General features: G+C 35.1%; 1 protein-coding gene and 1 long non-coding RNA gene across 3 annotated transcripts in view; one reads left to right on the plus strand and one right to left on the minus strand.

The window, feature by feature from the left end:
* Nucleotides 1-622: 622 nt before the first annotated feature.
* Nucleotides 623-8182, minus strand: LOC129074456 (uncharacterized). Its single transcript, XR_008529539.1, has 2 exons — nucleotides 8023-8182; nucleotides 623-1149 (listed from the first exon to the last, which is right to left on the minus strand). It is a non-coding gene; the product is annotated as an uncharacterized LOC129074456 (long non-coding RNA).
* Nucleotides 8183-8240: 58 nt separating this feature from the next.
* The window catches only part of ZFYVE16 (zinc finger FYVE-type containing 16), a 56297-nt gene continuing 38637 nt past the window's right edge, over nucleotides 8241-25900 (plus strand). For both annotated transcript variants that reach the window (XM_054578541.1, XM_054578542.1), the window contains exons 1-3: nucleotides 8241-8380; nucleotides 22412-22518; nucleotides 23170-25427. In XM_054578541.1, the coding sequence (XP_054434516.1) occupies nucleotides 22449-22518; nucleotides 23170-25427 (2328 nt within the window). In that variant the 5' untranslated portion in view covers nucleotides 8241-8380; nucleotides 22412-22448. The remainder of the gene's footprint in view (nucleotides 8381-22411; nucleotides 22519-23169; nucleotides 25428-25900) is intronic.

Consider the following 25900-nt stretch of genomic DNA (forward strand, 5'->3'; position numbering starts at 1 on the left):
AGAAGTTTTCAAAGTCATGAGAGGCAAGGACCTACATCCAAGATTGCTCTATCCAGCAAAGCTGTCATTTAGAATGGAAGGGCAGATAAAGTGCTTCCCAGATAATGTCAAGTTAAAGGAGTTTGCAATCACCAAGCTCTTAACTATATAAAATGTTAAAGGAACTTATCTAAGAAAAAGAAGATCAAAAATATGAAGAGTGAAATGACAACAAACTCACAACTATCAACAACTATCCTAAAAAAAAAAAAAAAAACAAGAACAAAAACAAACTAAGCATACAACTAGAGCAGGAACAGAATCAGAGAAATGAATCACATGAAGGGTTATCAGATGGGAGAGGGAAGGGGGAGAACGGGAGGAAAGGTACAGGGAATAAGAAACATAATTGGTAGGTACAAAATAGACAGGGGGAGGTTAAGAATAGTATAGGAAATGAAGAAGCTGAAGAACTTTTATGTACAACCCATGGACATGAACCAAACAGGGGGGTGGAATGCTAAAGGGATGGGGGTATAGGGTGGAGAGGGACAAAGGGGAGAAAAAAATGGGACAACTGTAATAGCATAATTAATAAAATATACTTAGAAAAAGTCATCATCTCTCATAATAAAGAGTAGGATTTCTATTCTATTTACATGCTTTTTACTGAGCGATAACCACTGTAAAACTATATATAATGGGCATGAATTTTATTTCACAATGCCATTGCACAATAATTCCCTTATTTTCTAAATCAGATATAATTTTTTCGGAGGTTGGAGGAAAAAATTCAACCAATCATTTTTGGGACTCATTTCTATTCCTCCGTGGGGGTCCTGAACAATCTGAGCTTCAATAATGTTAAAACCAGAGGTTGGGCTATCCTTTGTCCTCTATGGTTGCCAGTTTGCCACTGCTCTGTTGATGGCAGGATGCTGCTGTAGAGCCCGGCAGCCAGCCTCTTGGCCACTGAAGATCAGCCAGGCTCAGAGATGTATCTCACAGGGGATCTTCCCAAAGACTTCAGATTATGCCTCTCATTGCCAAGTTCCAGGGAAGATTACTGCAGGGCTTGGTTTCTGCCACCCAGTGGTGCATTCCATGTTGTCTTCCCAGCTGAAGAAGGTTTAAACTGTTTCTTCCAGTGTCTGAAAATATTATTTCTTTCTGGAATATATATAAGGAAAAGAGATGACAACCACAGTTCATTTTTTCTTGTAATTATGTACAAGGTTAAACTTATGTACCTCAGAAAGGATATTAACCTTTGTTTGAGCTTGTTCTCACAAGATATCATTATTCAAGTGACAAGTAGAGTGAGTAATTTCATTTCTCCGATTTGAATTTGGCTCCAGTTTACATGCTAACTGGCAGTGGAATTAGATCACTAACAGTTGGTTCTTCTCTCTATAAATTGACTGATACTATCAATTTCATCTTAATACATTTGAGCTCTGGTGAGTTTCCTTATGCCAGCTCCAAATATAAAATTAGCATAACTGTGTACTAATATGACCTGCCTATATCTTTGAATTTTCGTAGATAAATTCAGTTGTGATTATCCTTAGATATATAAAGCAATAGCTCTGAAAAACTTCTTATTGACCTCTTTCATGACTTGAAAGAAAAAAGTATAAATCTAACATTAGAATTTTAAGTAAATTCTAATCTGATTTAAATTTAAGTGCTATCCCTTTGGCAATTTTAATAATATTTTTAGTATTGTGATTATGGCAATAGATATTACATGGGTTTATTATGGTATTAAAAATTGAGATTAACAATGGTGAAATTCTTAAATTTATTTACAAAAATACCAAAAAGAATCTAAAGAACTGGTTTAGTATCATACATACCTATATACATACATATAAATATGTTTAATTTATATAAAGTAACACCTGACCTCACCACCACTAGTCTCATTTAGAGGATACAAGGGAACCAGCTCAGTCATCTGAAAACTGTCAGTAAAGTAAAAGGTCAGAGATTTAATGTCCCTTTTTGTATGAACTATATTTCAGGAAAACTAAATAATTGTTGAGGGAATTTTTTTCTCTGTAAAAGAATTCCAGCCAATGAATTTTAAAAAAAAGAAAAAAGATGAGAATATCAACATTTTGCAAAACCCAAATCAAAGAATGGATCCAAGCAGTGGTTATCAGTGATTGCTAACATCATTAAAAGAGAGCCAACAAGATATTATGTATCTCACAATACAGTAGTCCTCTTTTATCCATGGAGGATGCATTCCAAGAACCCCACACCTGAAACCATGCAGAGTAGAGAACTCTATATATATTATGTTTTTCTTATACATATGTACATAAATTGGGTACAGCAAGTGATTGACAATATAACTGATAATGAAATAAATTGATTATAACAATACACTAACAAAAGTTATGTGAATGTGGTCTCTCTCAAAATATCTTATTGTACTATACTCACTCTTCTTGTGATGCATTGGTGGAGCCATTTCATAAACAAGATGGCTGTCACCCACCCTTTTTGATTATGTTGCCAGAACACAGGCAGATAACTTTTGTTTTGGAGAACACATGGGTTTTTTTGCTCTGTACATTACATCTGGCTTTATCATATGCCCTCCAGCATTGCCACATCATACCAGAGTTAATCTATTCTTCCATGTTTTTTGCCCTGGTGCCTTCTTTGCACTTTTATGAACATAGGTTCTATTGGGCACCTTTTTTGAAAATAGCCTGGTTTCATTGCAATGGAAGACTTGTTTTAGGTGGTATCCTTTTCCCTTAATCAACTTCTTCAACTCTGCCAGAAATGTGGCAGCAGCTTCTTCAGAGGTAGACACAGCCTTTCCAGTAATTTTTGTATTTTTCAGTCCAAGCCTTTTCCTAAACCTGTTTAACCATCCCTCACTGCAGTAAATGGCCTGGTGTCACTCATTTTGGGAGATCCCTTGCTGAAGTCTTCTCATAGACTCAATGTTTTCTGGGGCAACACATTGCCACCATTGGAACGTTTTGTGTTCATGTCTTCCATCCACAAATTTAGTGTCTTTCCCATCTAACTAAACATTTGTCACTCACTGTGGCAGCAACTTTTGCAGTTTGAGATGCAACAGCAAAACTAGCACAAATTTTTCTTTCTTCACAATTTCATGGATAAATTTATTCTTACTGTAGATCTGAACAAACTCAGCACACAACCTTTTTCTTTCCTTATTGAGAGCTTTCACCTTTTTTCTTAAAGGAAGTAGTTCACAGATTCTCTTTGGCATATAGGAATTGCCAACATCACTTGTGCTTTGGAGCCATTATTAAGTAAAATAAGTATTAACTGAACCAAGCACTGTGACAGCTCAGTAGTAAACCTGATAACCAAGACAGGACTATGTGACTAACATGCAGGGAGCATGTACAGTATGGATACACTAGACAAAGAGAGGATTCACGTCCTGGGCTGGATGGAGCAGAATGACTGAGATTTCATCATGCTACTCAGAATAATGCACAATTTAAAACCTACACATTGTTTATTTCTGGAATTTTCCATTTACTATTTTTAGACCATAGCTGACTGTGACAAAATATGGATAAGTGGGACTACTGTACCATTTATGAAGTAGCCTTGCCAAAAAACCAAATCTGTATAAAGTAAGCCTTTAAATCTAGCTAAAAGTTTATGGGAAACATGGGGGAAGAAAAACACATTAAAAGATACCATTGGGAGGTAGGTGCAGAAAAATCCAAATACTGAAAATGCTACAGGCTAAAAGACATGATTTTTCAAAAATTCAGTTGCAAGGAATGAAAAAGAAAGGGGATATTACTAGATAGCAACCGATCTCAATATGTTGACATTATTTGGATTTTCGCAAACTATTTCTAAATTACAACTTTTTAAAAAACAATTGAAAAATTAAACATGGGTTCCTAAATATTTAGCATTATTGAAGAATTATTGTTAAATTTTTCAGGTGTGACATGGTATCATAATTATGTTTTTGTAAAGAGCTATTTTCTTTAGAGATATATGTATATAATATAAATAGAAATATTTATGAATGAAATGATATAATGCATGGAATTTGCTTCAAAATAATATGGGTGAGTAAAGGTATGGATAAAACAAGATTGTCCATATTGAAGATGGGTGATGGTCTTGGATGCAAGAGAATTCATTGCATTATTATTTTTACTTTGTAAAGGGCTTATCTTTTAAATATACATGTAGAAAAATTTAGAGATGAAAAGGTACAATACATGAGATTTGCCTCAAAATTATCCAGCTCTGGGTGGATGGGTAGAGTGGGTGAGTCTACAGAAAAAATAAGATCTGTGACTCTGAGTTGTTGATGTGGAAGCTGAGAGGTAGGTATGGTTTATTACAATATTCTCTTTACTTTTATATGATTGACATTATTCCATAATAAAAAATTAAAATAAATTTGATTCACTATCACTATTACAAGAAAATGTATTTATTTACCTGGAAAATCATAAAAATTATGAATATAGAGCAATTCACTTGTGATGGAAAAACACATTAGGAAACAATGCTGTTGCAGATAGCCTCTTCAAGGCAATGCCTCAATGTATTATATAAGGCAGAATAGCCACGCACAAATCTTAGAGGCACAAAACAGTTTATCTGCTATGACAGGCTAAATTTTGTTGTAGTAACAAGCCACCCAAAAAGTCTCAGTGACATATAACAAGGTTTGTTGTCCTCCCTGCCCCCAGCCCCAGTAGTGTTCTGTTCATTGGAATCTCTTCCTGACTCAAACTGACGGAGCAGCCACATCAAGTCTTGCCTATTGCTGTCCCAGAGGGGAAGCAGGACCTGGGGTATCTCACACTGGTGAGTAAAGGATCCAGTCAAGAAATGACACATGCCACTTCTCACAATTCATATGCTTGAATCAGTCACATGATCCTATTCAACCACAAGAGGGCCAGGAAGTGCATTGCCATCACATGCCCAGAAGACAAGATAGCTGGAAAAATTTGGCAAAGAATTCTAATGACTATTGTTAAGAGAACCCGTGTCATGATATTGAAGCTGTATCATACTTTAGTCCTGGGAATGATTGTACCTTGTTGCCACCCCTAAGACAGCATTTAGACACAAGTGTTCATCCATCCTTTTTGGTTATTTCTCTCCTTTGACTCGCAGTCATACAATATATTGTATGAAGAGACTGCAAAAATAAATGCAAGGTAATTGGTTGATTCAATTATGCACTACGTAGCAATACTTTTTAGAAGAAAGTGTTCCATTTTCCCTCTTGGATTATTAATGTTATTATAAAAAAAACTTAGAAAATACAGACAACTAAAAAGAGAGAAATCACTCATATCATCTTTAAAATATAATCCAGTTAATATTTTAGTGAATTTCTTCCAAAGTTTTCTATTATTAAAAAACCAAAACTTTCATGCTCACCAAACCTATAACTATTTCTTTATTAGTAATATTGCTCTAGTAGCTGATTTAATTGGCCTTGGAATAACAGATAATTCTTTTAAAAGATGTTTTAGCCCCTTTTCTCATAACATGAGTGTTTAAACACAGTTATGTAGTACTTAAATACTAATGGCTTACTAAAATTTGGTTACATTATGTTTTGGAGAAATGAATCTCTAGTTCTAAAATTGTTTGTTAGTATAAGACCAGCCATGAAACACATGAATAATTGTAATAGTTATTTTCATTTGCTTCTGGTATTTTCTCCACCCAGATTACTTACGAGAAGGGAACAGCTTTAAAAGTTCATATTACTGTGGAATTTAAACCTCTTAAATCATCAAGATTCTAATTACCTTTCAAAATAAACTGCTGATGATTCAAGCACTGACTAGTTAGACTAAGAAATAAGTTGGTCACATACGTTACAATTGGGATGATTTCTTCAAGTCCAGAAGCCATTTGGTTATAAATTGGATCTTCAGAAGTCAAAGATGATACATGGAATTTTTCAGAAATTATCACTCAAACTTTTCTAAGAACTCTTTTTGACCCTGCATTTCATGTATGGATTTCTTCTTTATTCTACTCAATAAAGGAAATCATAAAAAATTTCATTGACCCAGAATCTATACAAAGATATCATAATCTTACTATGTTACAACTATCTCTCAATTATTTATGGTAGTAAATAAAAGAATAACACAGTGGATTGTGAACTTCAGTGCAAAAATCATCAATTATCCCTCTTTATAATCCTTACAACTCTTAGGATAATGACTGCACAGAGGAAACACTCATCAACAAATAAATGTGATAACAAGGTACAATTGCGTTTGTATATGAAAGGCATTAGTTTGGATAACTTGTTTATTTTCCTTATTGCTATTCCATATAAATCTCTGTATTCTGGAGTATCTCCTTACAATTTCCAGAGGGAAAATTACTAAATTAGTTCATCTGAACATTTCTTAGTATAATTTGACAAATAATTTCATAAAGTCTTTGTCCTAATTTAGATTCCCAACAAGATATGAGTGCTAATTTCACTCTATCCCCACCAATGGAGTTCATTCATATTTTAAACAAACTGGCTGATTAGATCTATGAGAAATAATATCTCTTTGGTCTTTGTTTCATTATCGCGTTGAACATTAGCAAAATACATAGTATACTGGCACTTGAATTTCCTGTTTTGTGAACTGACTATTCATGTATATACATTTCCCATTTGACTAAGGTCTTAGTGTTTTTTATTTCTGTTATCTGTTCCTCATGCTGTATTATACTTTTATCCCAAATATGTATGTATGAATGCGTATGTGTGTATGTATATATGTACATGTATGTATGTGTTTATATGTATGTGCATGTATGTGTATATATATATACAGGGTCTGGCACAAATAACACTCCTTTTTTATTACAAACTCATAGCATGTAATTCTGTAACATAACAATATCACACTCAAGCATACCATATGACATTTTAGGTGAAATGTTCAAATTAAAACTATAAATTATTACACCCATATTCTTACCCTATCAACCGCATTCAAGAAGGCATTACTTCTGCTGGACCCTGTATACTATTAGACTGTGGCTGATAAAGGCAGTGACCTCATTTTATTTAACTGTGAACAACAACTAACACGAAGAATAGAAAATAAACACTGTACTTTCCAAAATTAGTCTTACTTAGGATAAAATGAGATAATAAGCAAAGCATTTAACACAGTGCCTGTCATATAGCAGGTGTTTAAGCAATCAATAAAAGCTTCAATGTTGAACTAAAACCACACTCTTCCATTTTAGAGTTTAGGAAAATCAAGATTAGAGAAAGAAAATCAACACTGAGTAGATAATAAACTGCAGATTTAGGATTTGAACACCAATTCTCAAATCTTTCATCATAATCACATCAGGCTGAAATATTCCTGAGATATTGTGACTAGTGAAATTTTTAAAGGACTAGTTATGAAATTTAAGCTGGTAAAACCTTTTGCCAATTGATGAATTTTCTGCCTCCCACAAGTAATGATACCTTCATCCCACACAGAGATGTCTCTTCTTCCCTCACTTAAATTTAAAAGAAACTTGTGGTAAAAATAGTAAAGCTCAACAAGCACAAATAATGCATCACGCGCAAGTCATTTTTTTTTTCTCCATCAGATTAGTTAGCTTTTGTTGTTAGACTGGGAGGCAGCTGTCCTTGTGGCCACTGTTAGAAAAGCAGAACTAAAGCAAGGAGAGGGAAGGACCAAGCCGCCACGGAAATGGCCAGTCGGCTGGAGGGCCTGAAGCTCAGGGAGGGTTAGGAGCATTTTCCTTGCGGCCGGGCAGCTCGGGGGGTTTGCAAAACAAATCTGAAGTAAACAGGTTTTCGAGCACAGCAGACCCGCGAGCAGGCTGGGTTAGCTGTCAGGCAGGCGGGTACGTCCGGTGCAGGCCAAATCGCTGCGCCTCGGGTTCTGAGGACGGGTTCTGAGGACGCTTGAGGCTGGGGGCAGAGGAAGCTGCTTCTAGGTCAGCGAAGGTCAAAGGAACCCGAACAGGGACGCGGGTCACCTCCTGGTCTAGGTCCCAAATCACCTAGTGCGAAATCGAGTCCAGAGCTAAGACCGATCTTCAGCATCCCTGTCCACCGCTAAATCTTCTCAGGCACTTCCAGAAAGAAGCCCAGAGCCCCAGGCTCAGGCCCCTCATTGCAGCGCGCAGGCGCCTCGGGACCGAGAGGCCACGGACGCGGAGGGAGGGGGCGTGAGATCAGTAGGAAAGCCTCTGCGCCTGCGCCTGCGCAGTTTGCTTACTCCCAGGTCGAGGAAACTAACCTGGAGCCGACGTCGCACACTCCCTGGAGTCCGGTCCGGTCCGGGGCTGCTTTTCGCTCCTCAGCGTGTCGTCTCAGCGAATCTTCAGAGAGCTCCGCAGGCAGGGGTGTGGGAAGGAGGTAAGAGCCCTTGATGACAGATATTCTGGCTTCTCCTCACTCCTGCTGCCCTCACGGAGGGGGCGGGGTAGCTGCTGAATTCTCTGCCCTAGGGTCTTGGACTGGCCTTCCTTTTCTTCCGGGGGCCGAGTGTGGGCACCGGACCCGTTCCTTATCCGATCCCTAACAGCGGGCTGGAAAATCACGACCCTGAAACCTCGCGTCCCTGCTGTGAAACCTGGAAGACCGTATCAGGCCTGGAGGGTAATCTCAGCGGCTGTTCGCTGGGGGCTATCTACTGGGTCTCTTTGAGTACCTGGCACTGCCGAGGGAGCGCCCCCGGGGCCGAGGCGGGTGGCGGCAGGAGCGCCCCCAGGGTCGTCTGTCCTGGCAGGGGAGGGGCTGCGCCTGCTGGAGGCGACTTGTTCCCGTGGAGTGGCAGAGTCTTCACTGAAAAGTCTCGACCTCCGCTTGCGAATCTGTCACTGCCGCGGGTGCTCTCGTTAAGCCCTTTCCCGCACTGATCCATTTTCCTCCTCCTTTTAGACAGGAAGGATGAGGTAGTGTTCCTTCTCCATTATCTTTACCTTAGTACCTTTGAAATATGCTAAAAGATGACCTAACTTTTAAACTAGTAACTTGTAATACCGTCATCGCAAATTATTGTATTTCAGATTAGGGGTGTTCTTGTTAGACTCTTAGGGAGACCAGCCCATAAATTTGATAAACTAATGTCTTAATTTAACAAAATAGGTGATATGTCGGTCGAATTAGGTTCCTTCATTTATTATTTTTAACTTGTCTTTTGAATTGCCAGAAGTTTAATGGTGGATCCAGGAGAAAAATTATATAAATTTGCACCAAATTTTTTTTTATATTCACCCCTGGATGTTAAACTGTATGCTTCATGTAAAAAAAATTCTAAGTATAATAATGAATAAGGGAAAAAATCAACTGTAATTCCTTTATTTAAAGGTAATCAACCACGGTTAATATTTTGACTTTTTATCTTTGAGCCTTTTTCCCATGATATTTTCTTAATTAAGATGAGATTTTTATATAGAGTTGGGTTGGCTGCTCTTCTTGCTTAAAATTATACTTTAAGCATTTTTCTCATGTGTTAAGACATCTTTATAAACATAACGTTATTTTTTTTATTACAGGTATGGTAGCAGAATATCTTTTGAAACAGTTACATTATAAATAAAGCTAAGTTATCATCCCCAATCATAATGTTACATAAGATGATGGTATTATAGTTAATTTAACCAAATGGGTCTAAGGATCTCTTTACACACTTAAAAACTGTTAAAGACTAAAAAATTTGTTTTCTAATGTAGTGTATTTACCATTTTAGAAATGAAAATTCAGAACATTAAAAAATTTTTAGTTCATTAAAATAATAATAAATCATTAAATAATATTGTTGAAAAATAACTTTTCTTTAAAAATTTAGTGAGAAGGGGTCATTGATTTACATTTTTTGCAAATCATTTGACTGTCTGGCTTAATAGAAGATAGCTGGGTCCTCATATCTGCCTCTCTCCTCAGTCTGGTCTACTATCTTATTTAGGCCGGAGCATATTAAGAAAATCCAGCCTTACACTGATGTATGTTTGGAAAAGGAAGAACCTCACAGAACCCCTAAAAAGGTCTTGGGGACTTCCAGGGGTCCTCAGACCTCAGTCTGAGAAAGCTGATTTAATCATCCATGTATTAATGAACTTTTAGGTTTTTTACAATTCTACACTATTACAAATATTGCAACAATGAAAGTTCTTTGTGATGTGTTCTAGTGCACAAGTGCTCATGTTTGTATACTAGTAGAATTGCTAGGTCATAGAGTATGTACTTTTAAAAAAGTTTTTATAGACATGAACATTACTTTTGATGCCTGCATAATTTTATGCTGTGTCCCATTGTTGGCATTTAGAGTGTTTCTGTTAATGATTTGGTGAAATATCTTTGCATATTTTTAGTTATTTTGGACTGTTTTCTTAAATTTCTAAAGAGAGTTTAGATCAAATGTTAGGAATCTTTTTGAGGCTATTGATATGTATTGCCACATTGTTTCCCTGAAAGAGCATACCAATTTACTTTCTATCAGTGTGTTTTGAGATGCTGTTTTTATACACCCTTAACAACATTGAGTAGTTTTATTATTAAAAAATTATGTTCTGATTTAGTAAGCAACAAATGGTATGTTTTAATTTGCATTTTTTTGATAGTGCAAATTGTGTATTAAACATTTTTTTCATAATCTTACTAGTTGTTCGTTCATGTTATTTGCCCTTTAATAGTCTGGTGTCCAAGTGCTTTTTTAACAGATTTTATTATTTTTTTTTGGAAAGGATATGTACTATAACTCTTCTAGAAAAGGAAAATTATCTTTCTTTTTTCTTGTTTACAAAAATAGTACATTTTTAAGTGAAAGACTCTAGGGACATGTAGATGTAAAAGTCTTACATAATCTCAAATAGATACCATTATTAACAGTTTGACACTTGGTCCTCTATAGTTTTTTTCCTGTGCTTTTGCTAGTACTGTTTTTTTTTTTTTTTTTTTACAACATTTGTAAAAATGGATTTGTACTAAGCATGTAGTTTTGTAGAGTTGGTTTTTTTCTTTGTCATTTAATATTATATATTGAATATTTTTTTATAGAAATACATCTCATTCTTGGCAAAGTTTTATCCAGTGGCTTTAGGAACACTAATTATGGTATTTAGTTATCTGATATCAGGCTCCTGTACTCTTTCATATTCTCTTCCTAGGTGATTTCTTGCTGCCAATTCCCAATTCTTTTTCTCAGACTTCTCTTCTGCATTCCAGATCCTTATATCCAACTGCCTATTGGACATCTCCCCCAAGATGTTCTCAAGGTACATCAAACAGCAGTCCAAACGTGAACTCGTTTCCCCCTCAGTCCTGCTCCTCTTTGTGTTGCCTGACATCGTCAGTGGTACCGTCTACATAGTCATCCACAGTGGAAACCCGGCAGTAACGCTACTGTTTTCCCTTGTTTTCACTCCACAATAGTTCCTACTCTTTAGCCCCTTTTATATCTAACTCCTTTATATCTGCACTGCACTGTCTCAGTTTAGGCCCTTAGCATCTGTCACCTTATCCGTTTTAGATGTCTCCTTACTACTGTTTGGTTGATTTTCTGATTAATCTCCCATGTTGCTGCCAGTTTTTTAAATCGGGAAGAGACTTTTAAAAGCCATTTTTGTAAATGTTATGCATATTTGTTTGTAAATCTGAGAGTACATAAATGGGCAAGTGAGTAAACATTACCTAAAATAGGTTACCATAAGTATAATAAACTTGTTTAGAATAGGGAGTATATCTTGTTTTTTTTAAATATTTTAAAGATTTTATTTATTTTCAGAGAGGGGAAGGGAGGGAGAAACAGAGGGAGAGAAACATAGATAGATGTTCAAGAGAAACATCAGTTGGTTGCCTCCCACCCTAACTGCAACCCAGGTGCGTACCTCAACCCAGATGGAACCTGTGACCTTTAGCCCTGAATGAGGGATGGCAACCAGCTGACCACCTGAGCCACACAAGGTCAGGACTTCTTCCCTCCCTCCATTTCTCCCTCCCTTCCTCCCTCCCTTTCTTCCTTCCTTGTTTTCTTCCTTCCTTTCTCCTTTTCTTTCTTGTTTAAAGATTTTATTTATTTTTAGACAGAGGGGAAGGGAGGGAGAAAGAGAAGGAAAAAAAACATCAGTGTGCAAGAGATGTTTCAGTTGGTTGCCTCTTGCATGTCCCCAGCTGGAGGCTGGCCTGCAAGCCAGGCATATCTTGACTGGGAAACTAACCAGTGACCTTTTGATTCCCTGGACAGCACCTAAGCCACTCAACTGCACCAGTCAGGGCAGGGCTTACGTTTCTTTTGTATCTTCTGTCCGTGGTAGATTACTGGCACAGTATGTATTAATACATATTGGTGGACTGAAGTGGGAAGTATGTACAACTTAATAAGGTTTCATGTTTAGGTTTCAGTTTACGATATTTGCATTATCAAACCTACAGATTGTTAGAATATGTTATTATTTTGTGATTATTTTACCTTTTTAGATCTTTTAAAGTATCAAATAGCATAATGAGTAGTACATTGCTCTATAAATAGAGATACTTTGTGAATAGTATTTATTGAACTCCACAGTTTTTTACAAAAATCCTTTGGCTTTTTCTAATGAGAAATTATTTCTAGACTTTTCAGTTCCTGTGCTTATTTTTTTATACATTCTATATTGAGTTCCTTTACTATTTTGTACAATTATATTTATTTTTAATGTAATGTTTATGTTTATCAAAGGAGTACCTGTACATAATCTAAAGAGGTAATGCTATGAGACTTAATGAAAAATAAGTTTTCTGCTCAAGTCCTTCTCTCCCCTGCATCCCATTCCCCAGAAGTATCCTTTCTTTATCAGTGTTCCTAATCAGAATCACAAAATACAGAAAATGATTTGAGTAACTATTTTCTCAATTCCCCAAGGATGGTATATAACTAATGACACTTTAGATGGCATAGAAGAGAAGTTAATTTATTACATAAAGTGGATACTTTAGGGCAGTAAGGCTTAATTCTCTCACAGAATCCTTATTGAAAAAGGCTGCTCCTGAAGCCAATGACTATTCAACTCTTTTTTTACCTCTAATTTTTAAAAAATAACAGGCTTATTTACACAACTCTCTCCCCTCCCTACCCCCATCCTACCACAGTTTTAGATATTATTTACCAATTTCCTATTATAGAAAATGGGAGTCTAGGTTTGTTACATCAACCTCCACCTTTAAACACTGCATTGCAGGGCTCCAACCCTCTTCTTTATATTCACAGATTAGTTATGTTAATTTTTATTTAAATCATTATTTAGTACTGACGTCACTTAATTATGTAAATATTGTGTACAACTGAGCCTGGTAGTATATGATAATATTTCCTTTCTTATATGATTTTTGTTTTTCCTAGAGTTAGTAATTATTAGCTCTTTTATATTTCTATCTTGCCATGTACCTCATAATGTGTTTTATATCTTTTTAATGTAACTTTTATACCTTTTATTTAATGTATTAACAACCCTTCAGGCAAGATAGATAAATCTCCTTTTTGTAGATTCAAACACATCAGATAATTTGTTTATTGGTTTTTTGCAACATCTTTCCTGTAATTTTCTGTCATCATGTGTCCATCTTGATGGGTTGCACTCTAGGTCAGTTGCACAGCTTTCTTCCCAAAGTGTCCCTTTTATGATCTGCGAATTCCATTTGTCTTTCCTTGTTTTGGGTAGCCTGTTTCCAGGATTTCAGGTCTTCCACTTTCTTGGTGTCTCCCTCATGTTGGTAGAGTATATCTTCTAGTAGCTTCTTGGGAAAGACTGAATGGGAGGCAAATTTAGGGGGGGTTCTCACATGTCTACACATGTTTATTTATTCTATCCTAACACTTGATTGATAGCTGAGTATAGAATTCTAGGTTCTAAATTAATTTACTTTTAGAATTTTGGAGGCATGATTCCATTGTTTTCTAGCTTCTAGAGTTGCTATCAATAAGTCTACTTTCAAAATGATAGTCCTTTGTCTGTGGATTATTTCTCTCTGGAAGCTCTTATATTTAATCACTAAGTATTTATTAAGCATTTTTATGTGGCAGCCACTGGTCAAGATACTTTGAATATATGTGTGAACAAAAATACAAGATCCTTACCCTCATGAAGCTTAAACTCATAGAGGAGTTGTTCCAGATGGTAAACAACAAATGTAATAAATACACTATACAAAATGTTAGAAGAGTGTAAAGTAAGTAGGTGCTTTAGAAAAGAGATGAAAGGGAGCAGGGTGGGATGAGGTGGTCGGTAGTGTTGGGGAAGGGAAATGTAGGGGATGTAGATTGCGGTGTGAAATGGTGTGATCTTCCCTTAACCACTTAGGTATTCTGGAATTTCATAATGATGTGGTTTGGTAAGGGTTTTTCGCTCATTGTGTCTGGCCCCAGATTGGCCCTTTCCACCTAGGAATCTTACCCTTCAGTTCTGGGGTATTTTATTTGACTCTTTCTTCCTTTCTTCCCCCTCTGCTTTCTTTCTGGACTTCTTGTAATTTGAATATTAGACCTTATTAGATTGATTCTCTAATTTCTAATCTTTTCTTTTGTTCTCTGTCCCTTTCATTTTGTTTTATTTCCTACATTATTTTCTCAACTGTATTTTCCAGTGCTTTGATTTCATTTTTTAAAGTAATTTTTAAATTTAGAACAGTTTTAGATTTAAGGATTATTGCACAGGGTTCCCATATACCCCATACCCAGTTTCTCTATTGTATCTTACATTAATATTGTACATTTGTCATGATTAATGAACCCCTGTTACACAGTATTATTATCTAAAGTCCATACATTATTCACATTTCCTCAGTGTTTTCCTAATAGGCTTTTTCTGACTCAGGGTGTCATATTACACTGAGTATTCTTGTTTCTTCAGGCTCCTCATGGTTGTGACAGTTTCTCAGACATAATTTGTTTTTGATCCTCTTGACAGTTTTGAGGATTACTAGTCAGTCACTTTGTAAAATGTCATTTGGGATTTGTCTGATGTTTTATGATCAGAATGTGGTCATGTGTTTTGGGAGGAAGACAACAGAGATAAAGTGCCATTCTCATCACATCATATCGAGGGTACATGCTATCAACATGATATACTACCACTGATCTTAACCTTGACCCCAGGCTTGAGGTAGTGTTTGTCAGGTTTCACCACTGTGAAGTTATTTTTCATCTTTACTTTTTAGAAAGTCACTTTGTACAGCACACACCTGAGTGGCGAGTTATATTCCACTTCCTTAAGTACAAAATATCTACATAACTCATTTGGACTCTTTTTGCATGGGAGATTTCTCTTGTTCCCCCATTTATTTATTTAATCACTTATCTCTTAGATTTTTTAATGCTTTGGGTTATAATCCGGTACTGCTTTATCTATTTTATTGTTCAAATTGTCTCAGCTTTGGCCTTTGGGAACTCTTTCAGTTGGCCTCTGTATCCCTTTGACATATTTGTACATTGTGTGTGTGTGTGTGTGTGTGTGCGCGCACATGCATATGCATACTTTCTTACAAGATGCTCCATGCTTACCTTGTGTAGTATATATCCTGCTCCAGTCCTAGAATCAGCTATTTTTCTGAGGAACCTTGGTTCCTTGGTCCACTAAATGTGCTTGTTATCACTGAGATACTTTGCTTCTAGGCCCTCTCAGCTGACAGAGCAAGATGTATCTGCGTGTGTATATATAGATATTAATATATACACGTGTGTGTATGTGTATAGGTATATCCTAATATCTATATTCCTATGTGTAATCATCTGTGCCATATTAAGCTAAACATGGGTTTATTTACACTGATGTCTCAAACTTAAAACCGTTACTACATGGATTACTCTAGCTTCCTTTCCTTGGTTATCTATAACCTTTCCCTCCACAGAGAGAAGCCAGACTTTCACCATCAGCCGTCAAATTACCTAATTTCAATTCCAGTATACATATGTAGTGGTTTCAGAATTGCTAACTTATACCCTCATGGTAAATCACTTTATCAACTAGATTACAGTGCTTGTGTTTCTTTTACCTTTTGTCTTACATACTCCGCTCATTTCCAAAGGCCGCGCTTATTCCTCCACTCCCTTCTGTGAGAATGCATTTAGACTCTTTTGTCACATTCTGTATTCTGTTGGGAGATCCCCTGACCTCCTAAACAATTTTTAAAAATTTGCATGCATTGAGGTTTATTCTTTGTGTTATAAAGTTCTATGGGTATTTTTAAAAGTCTTGATGTCTTGTGTTCACTATTACAGTATCATACAGGATAGTTTCACTACCCTAAAAAATCCACTGTGCTTTACCTGTTTAATCCTCTTCCAACCCAAAATACTGGCAGTCACTGATGTGATTACTGTCTCTGTAGTTTTACCTTTTCCAAAATGTCATAAAATTAGAAGACAGTATGTAGATTTTTAAGACTGCCTTCTTTCACTTAGCAATAAGCATTTAAGATTTATCTATGTCCTCTCAAACTATATAAAGGACTCTGTAATCAAAACAGCCTGGTACAGGCATAAGAACAGACATAGATTAATGGAACAGAATAGAGAGCCCAGAAATAAACCCATGTCTCCATGGTCAGTCAATACTTGACAGAGGGGACAAGCACAAAATGGAATAAAAATAGCCTCTTCAACAAATGGTCTTGAGAGATCTGAACAGCTACTTGCAAAAAAATGAAACTCAACCACCAACTTACACCCTACACAAAAATAAACTCAAGATGGGTAAAAGATTTAAATATAAGGTGTGACACCATAAAAGTCCTAGAGCAGAACATAGGCAGGAAAATCTCAGATTCCACACAGCAATATTTTCACCAATATATCTCCTAGAGCAAGGGACACAATGGAAAGAATAAACAAATGGGACTTCATCAAAATAAAAAGCTTCTGCACAGCTACAGAAAACATCAGCAAAATGAAAAGGGAACCAATCATATGGAAAAATGTATTTGCCAGTGATACCGCAGACAAAGATCTGATCTTCAAAATATATAAAGAACTCAAACAACTCCGCTCCAGGAAGACAGATAGCCCAATTGAAAAATGGGCAAAGGACCTTGAAGATACTTCAAGTTCTTGTGTGAACATAAATCTTTAAGTCAGTTGAGTAAAAACTTAGTAGTATGGTTGCTGGATCATATAGTAGGACTTTGTTTAGTTTTGTAAGAGACTGCCATATTGTCTTCCAAAGTGGCTGTTCCATTTTGCCTTCCCTACAGCAATAAATAAGAGTTCCTGCTGTTCGGCATCCTTGCAGCATTTGGTATTGTCAGATTTTTGGATTTTAGCCTTGTAATACAGGTGAAATGGTATCTCATTGTTTTAGTCTGCAGTTCCCTAAAGACAAATGATATTGAGCATTTTTTCATGTTTATTTATCATCTCTATATCATTTTTGGTTATGTGTTTGTTCAGAACTTTTACTCATTTCTTAATTAGATTATTTATTTTGTAATTAAATTTTAAGAGGTTTTTGTAGATTTTAGATACAAGTTCTTCATCAGATACGTGTTTTGCAAGCATTACTGTATTTTGCCGTATAATGTACTGTAATTTACTGTATAATGGACACCCACGTTTTTGGCCCAAACTTTCAGGAAAAAAACTTTCGTTTTAATTTTTTAATTCAATTATTTATTTATTTATATTTAGATACTTGTTTTTTCCTATTATAAAGGAATTTTAGCATTTCTTTTTGAACATGTAGTACAAGAAATTTTTTTCTTGTACTGTACTTTCTTGTACAATTTTTTTGTAACAAATAATTACAAAGCACAAGAACAGGTACAAGGTATTTCAGGTACTACCCATGAATAATACACATCCTTATTTTTCCCTCAGAAATATTGCAAAAAAAGTGTGCATTATGTATGGTAAAATACAGTATTTCCCACACTCTAGTTTGTCTTCTCATTCTCATAAACTGTCTTTTTCAAAGCAGATGAAATAAAATTTTAATTTATTAATAGAATTTACCAATTTTTTCTTTCAGAAAGGATCATGGCATCGGTGTTGTATTTAAAAACTTATCACCAAACCCAAGTTATGTAGATTTTCTCTAATGTTTTCTTCGAGAAGTTTCATAGTATTGCATTTTACATTTAGGCCTATTATCTATTTTAAATACATTTTTATGTAAAGTATAAGGTCTTTATCTAGGTTCATATTTTTGCATAGGGATGTCCAGTTTTCTCAGCATCATTCCTTGAAAGACTATCCTTTCTTCTTTGAAATGCCTCTGCTCCTTTGTCAAAGATACAGTGACTATACCAGTTTGGATCTATTTCTGGGCACTCTATTGTGTTCCACTGATATGTATATCTCTCTCTCTCCAGGTTTTCAGTCTTAAAATCACAGAGCGTGGGTCTTTTATCTCTATTCTTCTTTTTAAGTATTCTGTTGGTTATCGGAGGTCTTTTGCCATTCCATATATATTCTAGAATCAGTTTCTTGAGTCCTACAAAATTGCTGGAATTTTGATTGAGATTGCATTCAATCTAGAGATTAAGTTGGGAAGAATTGACATCTTAATGGTGAGTCTTCCTATCCATGAATGTGGAATATATTACATTTATTTAGATCATCTTTGATTTTTTTAATCAGCATTTTATAGTTTTCCATATATTGGTCCTGTATATATTATGTTAGATTTATACCTAAATATTTCATTTTTTGAGGTGCTATTTTAAATGGTAATTTTTAAAATTCCAAATTCAGTTATTCCTTGGTTATATAAAGGAATGAATTTGGCTTTTGTATATTAACCATGTATCCTTGCTATACTCACTTTTCCATTTTTGGGGGTCAACTTTTGAGGATATTCTACATTGAAAATCATTGCAAATATAGACAGTTTTATTTTCTTTCCTTCCCAAAAGTGTACCTTTTATTTCCTTTTGTTTTATTGTACTAGCAAGGTTTTTCAGGACTGTGTTGTACAGGAGTGGTGAGGGAAGATATCTTTTTTCCCCAGTCTTTGTGGGGAAGGGATAAAGTTTTTTATCATTAAGTATAATGTTAGGTGTAGGTATTATGTAGATATTCATTATCAAATTGAAGAAGTTCCTCCTCTACTCATAGTTTGCTGAGTTTTTATCATGAGTAGGTGTCTGGTTTGGTCAGATTTATTTTTTCATCAATTAATAAAATTATATGATAATTCTTCTTTAGTCTGTTGGTATGGATTACATTGATTAATTTTCAAATGTTGAACCAGATTTGCATACCTAGATCAATCCCACTTGGCCATTGTGTTGAATTCTTTTTATACATTGTTGGATTCAATTTGCTAATATTTTATTGAGTGCTTGTTATGTCTGTGTTCATGAGCATTTATTGGCCTATAGTTTTCCTTATTGTATTGTCTTTATCTGGTTTTGGTATTAGAGTAATACTGGTCTTAAGGATGAGTTAGGAAGTGTTTCTTCTACTTCTATTTCCTGGAAGAGCTTATGGGGAATTGGTACCATTTCTTCATCAAATATTTGATAAAATTTACCAGTGAAGCCATTTGGACCTGGTGATTTAGATTGTGGAAGGTTATTAATTAATAGATATAAAGCTGTTCAGGTTATTGATTTCTCCTTGTGTGAATTTTGGTAGTTTGTGTCAAGGAGTTGGTCAATTATATCTAAATTTTCAAATTTGTGGGAAGAGTTTATAATATTCCTTACTTTTCCTTTAAGTGTCTGGCATCCATGGTTGTGATCCCTCTTTCATTTCTGAGTAGCCTAGTTTATCAATTTTATTGATCTTTTCAAAGAAAGAGTTTTTGGTTTCAGTGATTTTCCTATTTCTTATTTTTAATTTCATTGATTTCTGCTCTAAACTTTATTATCTTATACTTGCTTTGGGCTTAAATTGCCCTTTTTTTCTGGTTTCCCAAGGTGGACACTAGATTATTGAGTTTTAGATCTTAACTTTTTTTTTTAACGTGCACTTAATGCTATAACTTTTCTCTAAACACTCCTTTCACTGCATCCTAAAACCTCACATTTCTTCTATCAATTTTCATGATCTTTTTTTTCTTCGATGTGCCTTATTTATGGCTTCCCCTTCCTGTTTCATAGTTGCATTACTTTTTTCTGAGAATATTAATTACTAGTTTCTTTGACAGTTTCTTCTGCTCCCTGCATTGTCTCTCCCTTCAAGTTCCTTTTTGTTTGTTTTGGTATTGTTGTGTTTTGTGCACTTTTGTACATGTATGGCATAAACACAACTTAAAAATGAAAATAAAGGAAGTAATATGTTTTATTGAATTAGAATGGTATATCATTGTTATTGAAGACTGTTCTGAAGTTTATCTGTTGCCAGCATAATTACTGTTACTTTGAAGGTGACCTTTTCTCTCTGGCTGCTGTATCTTTGGAGTTCAGAAGTTTCACTCTAGAGTGTCTAACTGGATTTCTCTCTCTCTGTTTTGCTTGGTATAATGAGATGTCTGTATCTGTTAAGTTGTGTTTTTCATCAGTTCTGGAAAAATTCCTATCATCATGTTTTCAAACACACTTGATCCATGTTCTCTCGTCTCCTTATGGGAGTCCTACAAAATTGCTGGAATTCAATAAATGAATAAACAGTTCCGTTCTCATTCTGTTATTCATGTCTCTTTACCTCTGTTTCATATTTTCCTCTTCCTTATCTCTCTGAGTTGCATTATTGGTAATTTCTTGAGGTAGAACTTTTAATACATCTAGTTCTCTCTTAAGCTCTGTCTAATGTTTTTAATCCACCTTTAAAACATTCTTTATTTTTTCTAGACCTCAAGGGTCCATAGTTTATGGCAACTATCATTAGTGCTCTTATAAAGCCCTCTCATTTGTTGCCTTTTTTTCTTTCTTATTGAATTTATTGGTGTGACATTGGTTAATAAAATTACATAGGTTTCAGGTGTACAATTCTATGATACATCATCTGTATAGTGTGTTGTGTGTTCACCACGCCAAGTCAGGTCTTCTTCCATGTAAGTTTTCTTTTATCTCTCGTTTCTTACTCCGTTCCTCACTCTAGGCAACCATTCAAGTGTACTTAATGTATATTTTTTGTTTGGATGTATTATTGCCAAATTTGTTGTGTTTTACAAAACTAACAGTTTGTAACAGATGGGAAGTTTAAAAAAAAAAAGGTCACTCACCATAGACAGTTTGAGGAACACTGCTATAGAATGTTCCATCTTCTGGATTTAGCTGATTGCTTTCTTTTCATGTCATTTAACTTGTCTGTACTTGAATTTCCAGTAAAAATACAGTTAGTTCTAAAAAGCTTGATTAGATTCAGGTTCAGTTTTTTTTAAGCAACAATGCTTTTTACGTGATGCTGTATCTTCCATATGAGGCGTGTGTTTGTTTTGTACATGTTTATTGATAGTGAAATTGATCACTGGATTCAGGACTGATCCCACCATTATATTTATCTTCCAACCTTTCACCTAAATTTCACCCATTGATAGCCATTGTCTAGTTCATTTATAGTATTAGGAAATACAAAGAGGTGATTTTTAACAATCCTTCTATATTTATTAAGTGGCATTCTTATCTAAAGAACTTTTCTCTCAGCAAGTATTTTGTTATCCTAAAGCATATTTTGTAAAGAAAGGGCAGGATAAATTCTTGTTTTTTTTCCCCTTAATGTATAAATTTCAGACTAATGTGTTAGTACACTAGCATCCCTTTAGTGGGTGGGTTTATTTGTTTATGCTTTTATTATCATTACGAACTTGTTTATCTATTTGATTTGTGTTCAGTCCTTTGCAGTATTTATTTATTTGATATCCAGTTGTTCCATTTAAGCCAGTGGGAGCCCTTCAACTTGTCTCCTGTGTCCTTCTGATATTACCCCTTAGTCAATGATAGATTCCTTCACGGTGTCTCAGGTTCACAAGGCAGAGTTTCTGCCACAGATCAGAGGTTCATCTACTTTATTCATAAAACTAACTTTTCATTTTATTGTATGTATCTCTCTCTGTATGCTTGTTTTCTGTTTCTTTAATTTCTGCTCTTAGCTTACAAGTTTTCAGTCTTCTTTTCTATAATAGTATAAACATCTAAGGACCTAAGCATCTGTTGAAATACCACTTTTGCTGAGTGTCACAAGTTTTTATATGCAGTATTTTTATCTGGATGTAGTATATTTGAATTATTTGATATATGGTACTTACAACTATTTTTAGCTTTCAATTAAGAATTTTTCTTTCATCCATGAGTTATTTACATGTGTTTTAAATTTTATAATAGTTTATGTTTGCATATTATTTTGTTAGAGTTGGTTTTCATGTCTTTATTTTTTTGTATATATAGGGACAAATTCCCCAAGTAAATTATAGATGCCTCAAAGCAGTACTCATACATTTTGTGTCTATATTCTGATTATGTTTCTTGGCATACAGCAGATGGCATAATAATTATATGTTAGAGAATGAACTGTCATACTTTTTTATTTTCTAGGTATCTAAGATAAATTCTGAATAAGTCTTCAAGTAGGATGGACAGTTACTTTAAAGCAGCAGTCAATGACTTGGACAAACTCCTTGATGATTTTGAACAGAATCCAGGTTTGTTGGTTTTTCATTTTTGTCACTAATGAAATTTATAAATGTCTTTAATTCATTTATCTCAGATATAGTACTCTTAGCAAAATTTGGTTTCAATTTTGGTCACATATTTATCTTCTATAAAAGATTCGCTTATTTCATTATAATATATTCATATATTCTTATACTGAATGGGACCAATAGCCAGAGATAGAAGTAAGATAACTAGAAGTTTCTCTCCAGATGCAAATATAGCTAAAAGAAAAACTTTTGAAATGAACATGTGAACCAGCTAAAAGTAACTTGAAAACTTTACATAATTGGTATTTCATTACTATAAGAGATGGTATTTTCTCATCTTAGAATGAAGACTAGGAAACGGGAGGCTTCGAAGAAAGGAGTTAGATAGTTTTTCAGCTATTCCTTAGTTTGGTTTTTACAGGTTATTTTGAGAGAATTTGTATCACTTCATAATATCTACAGCCAAAAAGAAAAACCCCAAGTACTGTAAATCTAAATAAAAATAATTTTGGAGGTTTTACCATTTTGCAAGAGAGTAATCTATCTCTTAAAAAAAGTTTAGGAGTTTGGAAGTCCTAGAAAACATAACATCTTTGTAGTATAATTTTGATTTGGTTCTCCTAAATAATATTGTGTCTTTATTTTAATTAGATGAACAAGATTATCTCCAAGATGCACAAAATGCATATGATTCTAACCACTGTTCAGTTTCTTCAGAGTTGGCTTCCTCACAGTTAACTTCACCACTACCAAAGGATCAACAGTGCATTAATTGTTGTGCTTCATCAGAAACATGCTATGAAACAAATCAGATTTCACTGAATGAAAAAACTGATGAGGGACTAACTTCCGTACAAAATGAGAAAAATGTAACAGGACTTGATCTCCTTTCTTCTGTGGATGGTAGCACTTCAGATGAAATCCAGCCTTTATATATGGGACGATGTAGTAAACCTGTCTGTGATCTGATAAGCGACATGGGTAACTTAGTTCATGTAACTAATAATGAAGAATATATCAAAAAATTATTGCCAGATGATTTTAAGTCTAGTGCTGATTCTTTGACTGGATTAGATTTATCTTCAGTATCAGAAACTCTTTGTGTTTCATCCCCAGACCATGGTAATAATGCTGTCAGAGAGGAACAAAATTATGTGAACTATGAATTACAAAGTAGAGAAATCAGTGAAACTAAAGAAATGAATGTAAATGTAGATACAACACTTTCAGATTCATGTGATTACAGTGGAAAAGAAAATTTAAAGGACATAAAGAACTCTAATCAGTTAGAACCTGTTGATCTGAACATGGTACCTGCCTCGACTCAACAAAGTTCCCCAATGTTTGATGCCAAAAACAACCTACAACACAATACTCAGCCATGTGAATTAGTAAAAGCTGATGGCTGTGTGGGAAATGACAAAGTACATGCCGCAGTTGTAGCTGACGCAGAATGTTTAAAAGCAGGAGGCAACTCCAGTGCTTTGCCTTGCAGTGTTCCAGAAAATGAAGGTTTATGCTTAAACAATTCAAATTCAAGAGATGAAAATTTCAAATTACCTGACTTCTTTCAAGAAGAAAGGACTGCTGTAGTTATAAAACAGTCTTCAAAAGAAGACTCAAATTTAGACCTTAAAGATAATAAAAATGTAATCCAAGATTCTTCTTCAACCTTGCATGTTTCAGATGAAGATATATACTCCTCATTGTCCTGTCTTCCAGTACATGGGTCTTCGTGTGGATCATTAATTGAAAGTAAAATGCATGATGATTGTTTACATCAGAATGAACATAAAGATAATACACAAGAAGCAGTGACTGTGCATGAAGAAATACAGAAAAGTCCAGGTGGGGAACCATTGAAGGAGACCGATCTTTTGAAACAGGAAAAATCTGAAAATATAACTCATCAGGCATTCATTGACGAGATGGGAGATGGAAAGGTAGATCCTGACCAGAAGGTAATCAGAGTTGGCTCTTTGGATTACTCTGGTAACACCAGCTCTTCTACAGTGGCAGACTCTCAAATGGAGCTTTCTGGTGCTAATGCCTCAGAGTCCTCTGATTATTGTGAAGGTCTCACTTTTCTAAGCAATGATATCAATGGACAAGACTTAGATTACTTTAATATTGATGAAGGCATGAAAAGTGGCACACTCGTTAGTGATGCCGAACTTGATGCCTTTCTGACTGAACAGTATCTTCATACCAGCAACATAAAGCCGTTTGAAGAAAATGTAAATAACTCAAAACTTCAAATGAACCAGACAGATATGAAAGGCCTAGATGATGGAAACCTCAGTAATATATATTTCAATGCTGAAGCAGGAGCTACTGGGGAAAGTCCTGGTAGTAATATGATTTATGAAACAGTAGATAAACAAAGTACAGCAGAAAATGGTGGCCTTTCTTTAGGGGAAAAAAGTACAATTCCAATTGAACAAGGGTTATCTAGCAGTAAGTCTGAAATTACAAATGAATTGTCAGTCTCTGACTTTAACAGTCAATCTGTTCATGTTGGAGGGGCCAGACCTAAGCAGTTGTTTAGCATTTCATCAAGAACAAGGAACTCAAAAGAACCAAGTAAGCCAGATGTTCCAAATATGCCTCAAGGCGAACCCAGCATAACAAATGCCACTGCTCCAGCCTCTTGTACAACAGATTCTACAGCTGATCCTCAGGTTAGCTTCAACTCTAATTACATTGATATAGAAGGCAATTTTGAAGGTGGAGCCAACCTTGTAACTGCAAACGAGGAATCCCTATCTGCAAACACTTGCAAAGAAGGCCTGGTTTTGGGCCAGAAACAACCTACTTGGGTTCCTGATTCCGAAGCTCCAAACTGTATGAACTGCCAAGTCAAATTTACTTTTACAAAACGGCGGCACCACTGCCGAGCATGTGGGAAAGTAAGTTATATAAATCTTTTAAGTCTTTTATTCTTTTGAGACATTTAAAATGAAATTTTGTGTGACAAAAAGCTCATTAATAGATGATTAAAAGATTTAGTTAATTTAAAATCATTGTTTTTTACCTATATGGAAGAATAGAAAGCATTGTCATCGTATAGATTGTGTGAGAGTTGAATAAATGTCACATCATCATGGGTATTATGTACTACGAAATGAGGCACACTGATTACTAATTTTTGTGAAACCTAAGAATTCATGTCCTGATCTGTCAAACATTGACACATCAGATATCCCAAATTCAGCCAGCCTCCGTTTGTCCTTGAATACTTAATTTTAAGACTACTCTGCAGCTAGTGTTATGGCCAAGTAAACACTGAAAGAAAAAGCAAGTTTGTTTATGCAAGGATCAGAACAATGAAGCTGACCTCATTTGTGTTATGACTGCCTTAATTGTCTATAAACTTCTGAGA

Source organism: Pteronotus mesoamericanus, unplaced genomic scaffold, assembly GCF_021234165.1.
Source record: "Pteronotus mesoamericanus isolate MK-2021 breed Mesoamerican mustached bat unplaced genomic scaffold, CSHL_Meso_final contig_50, whole genome shotgun sequence".
NCBI lineage: Eukaryota > Metazoa > Chordata > Mammalia > Chiroptera > Mormoopidae > Pteronotus > Pteronotus mesoamericanus.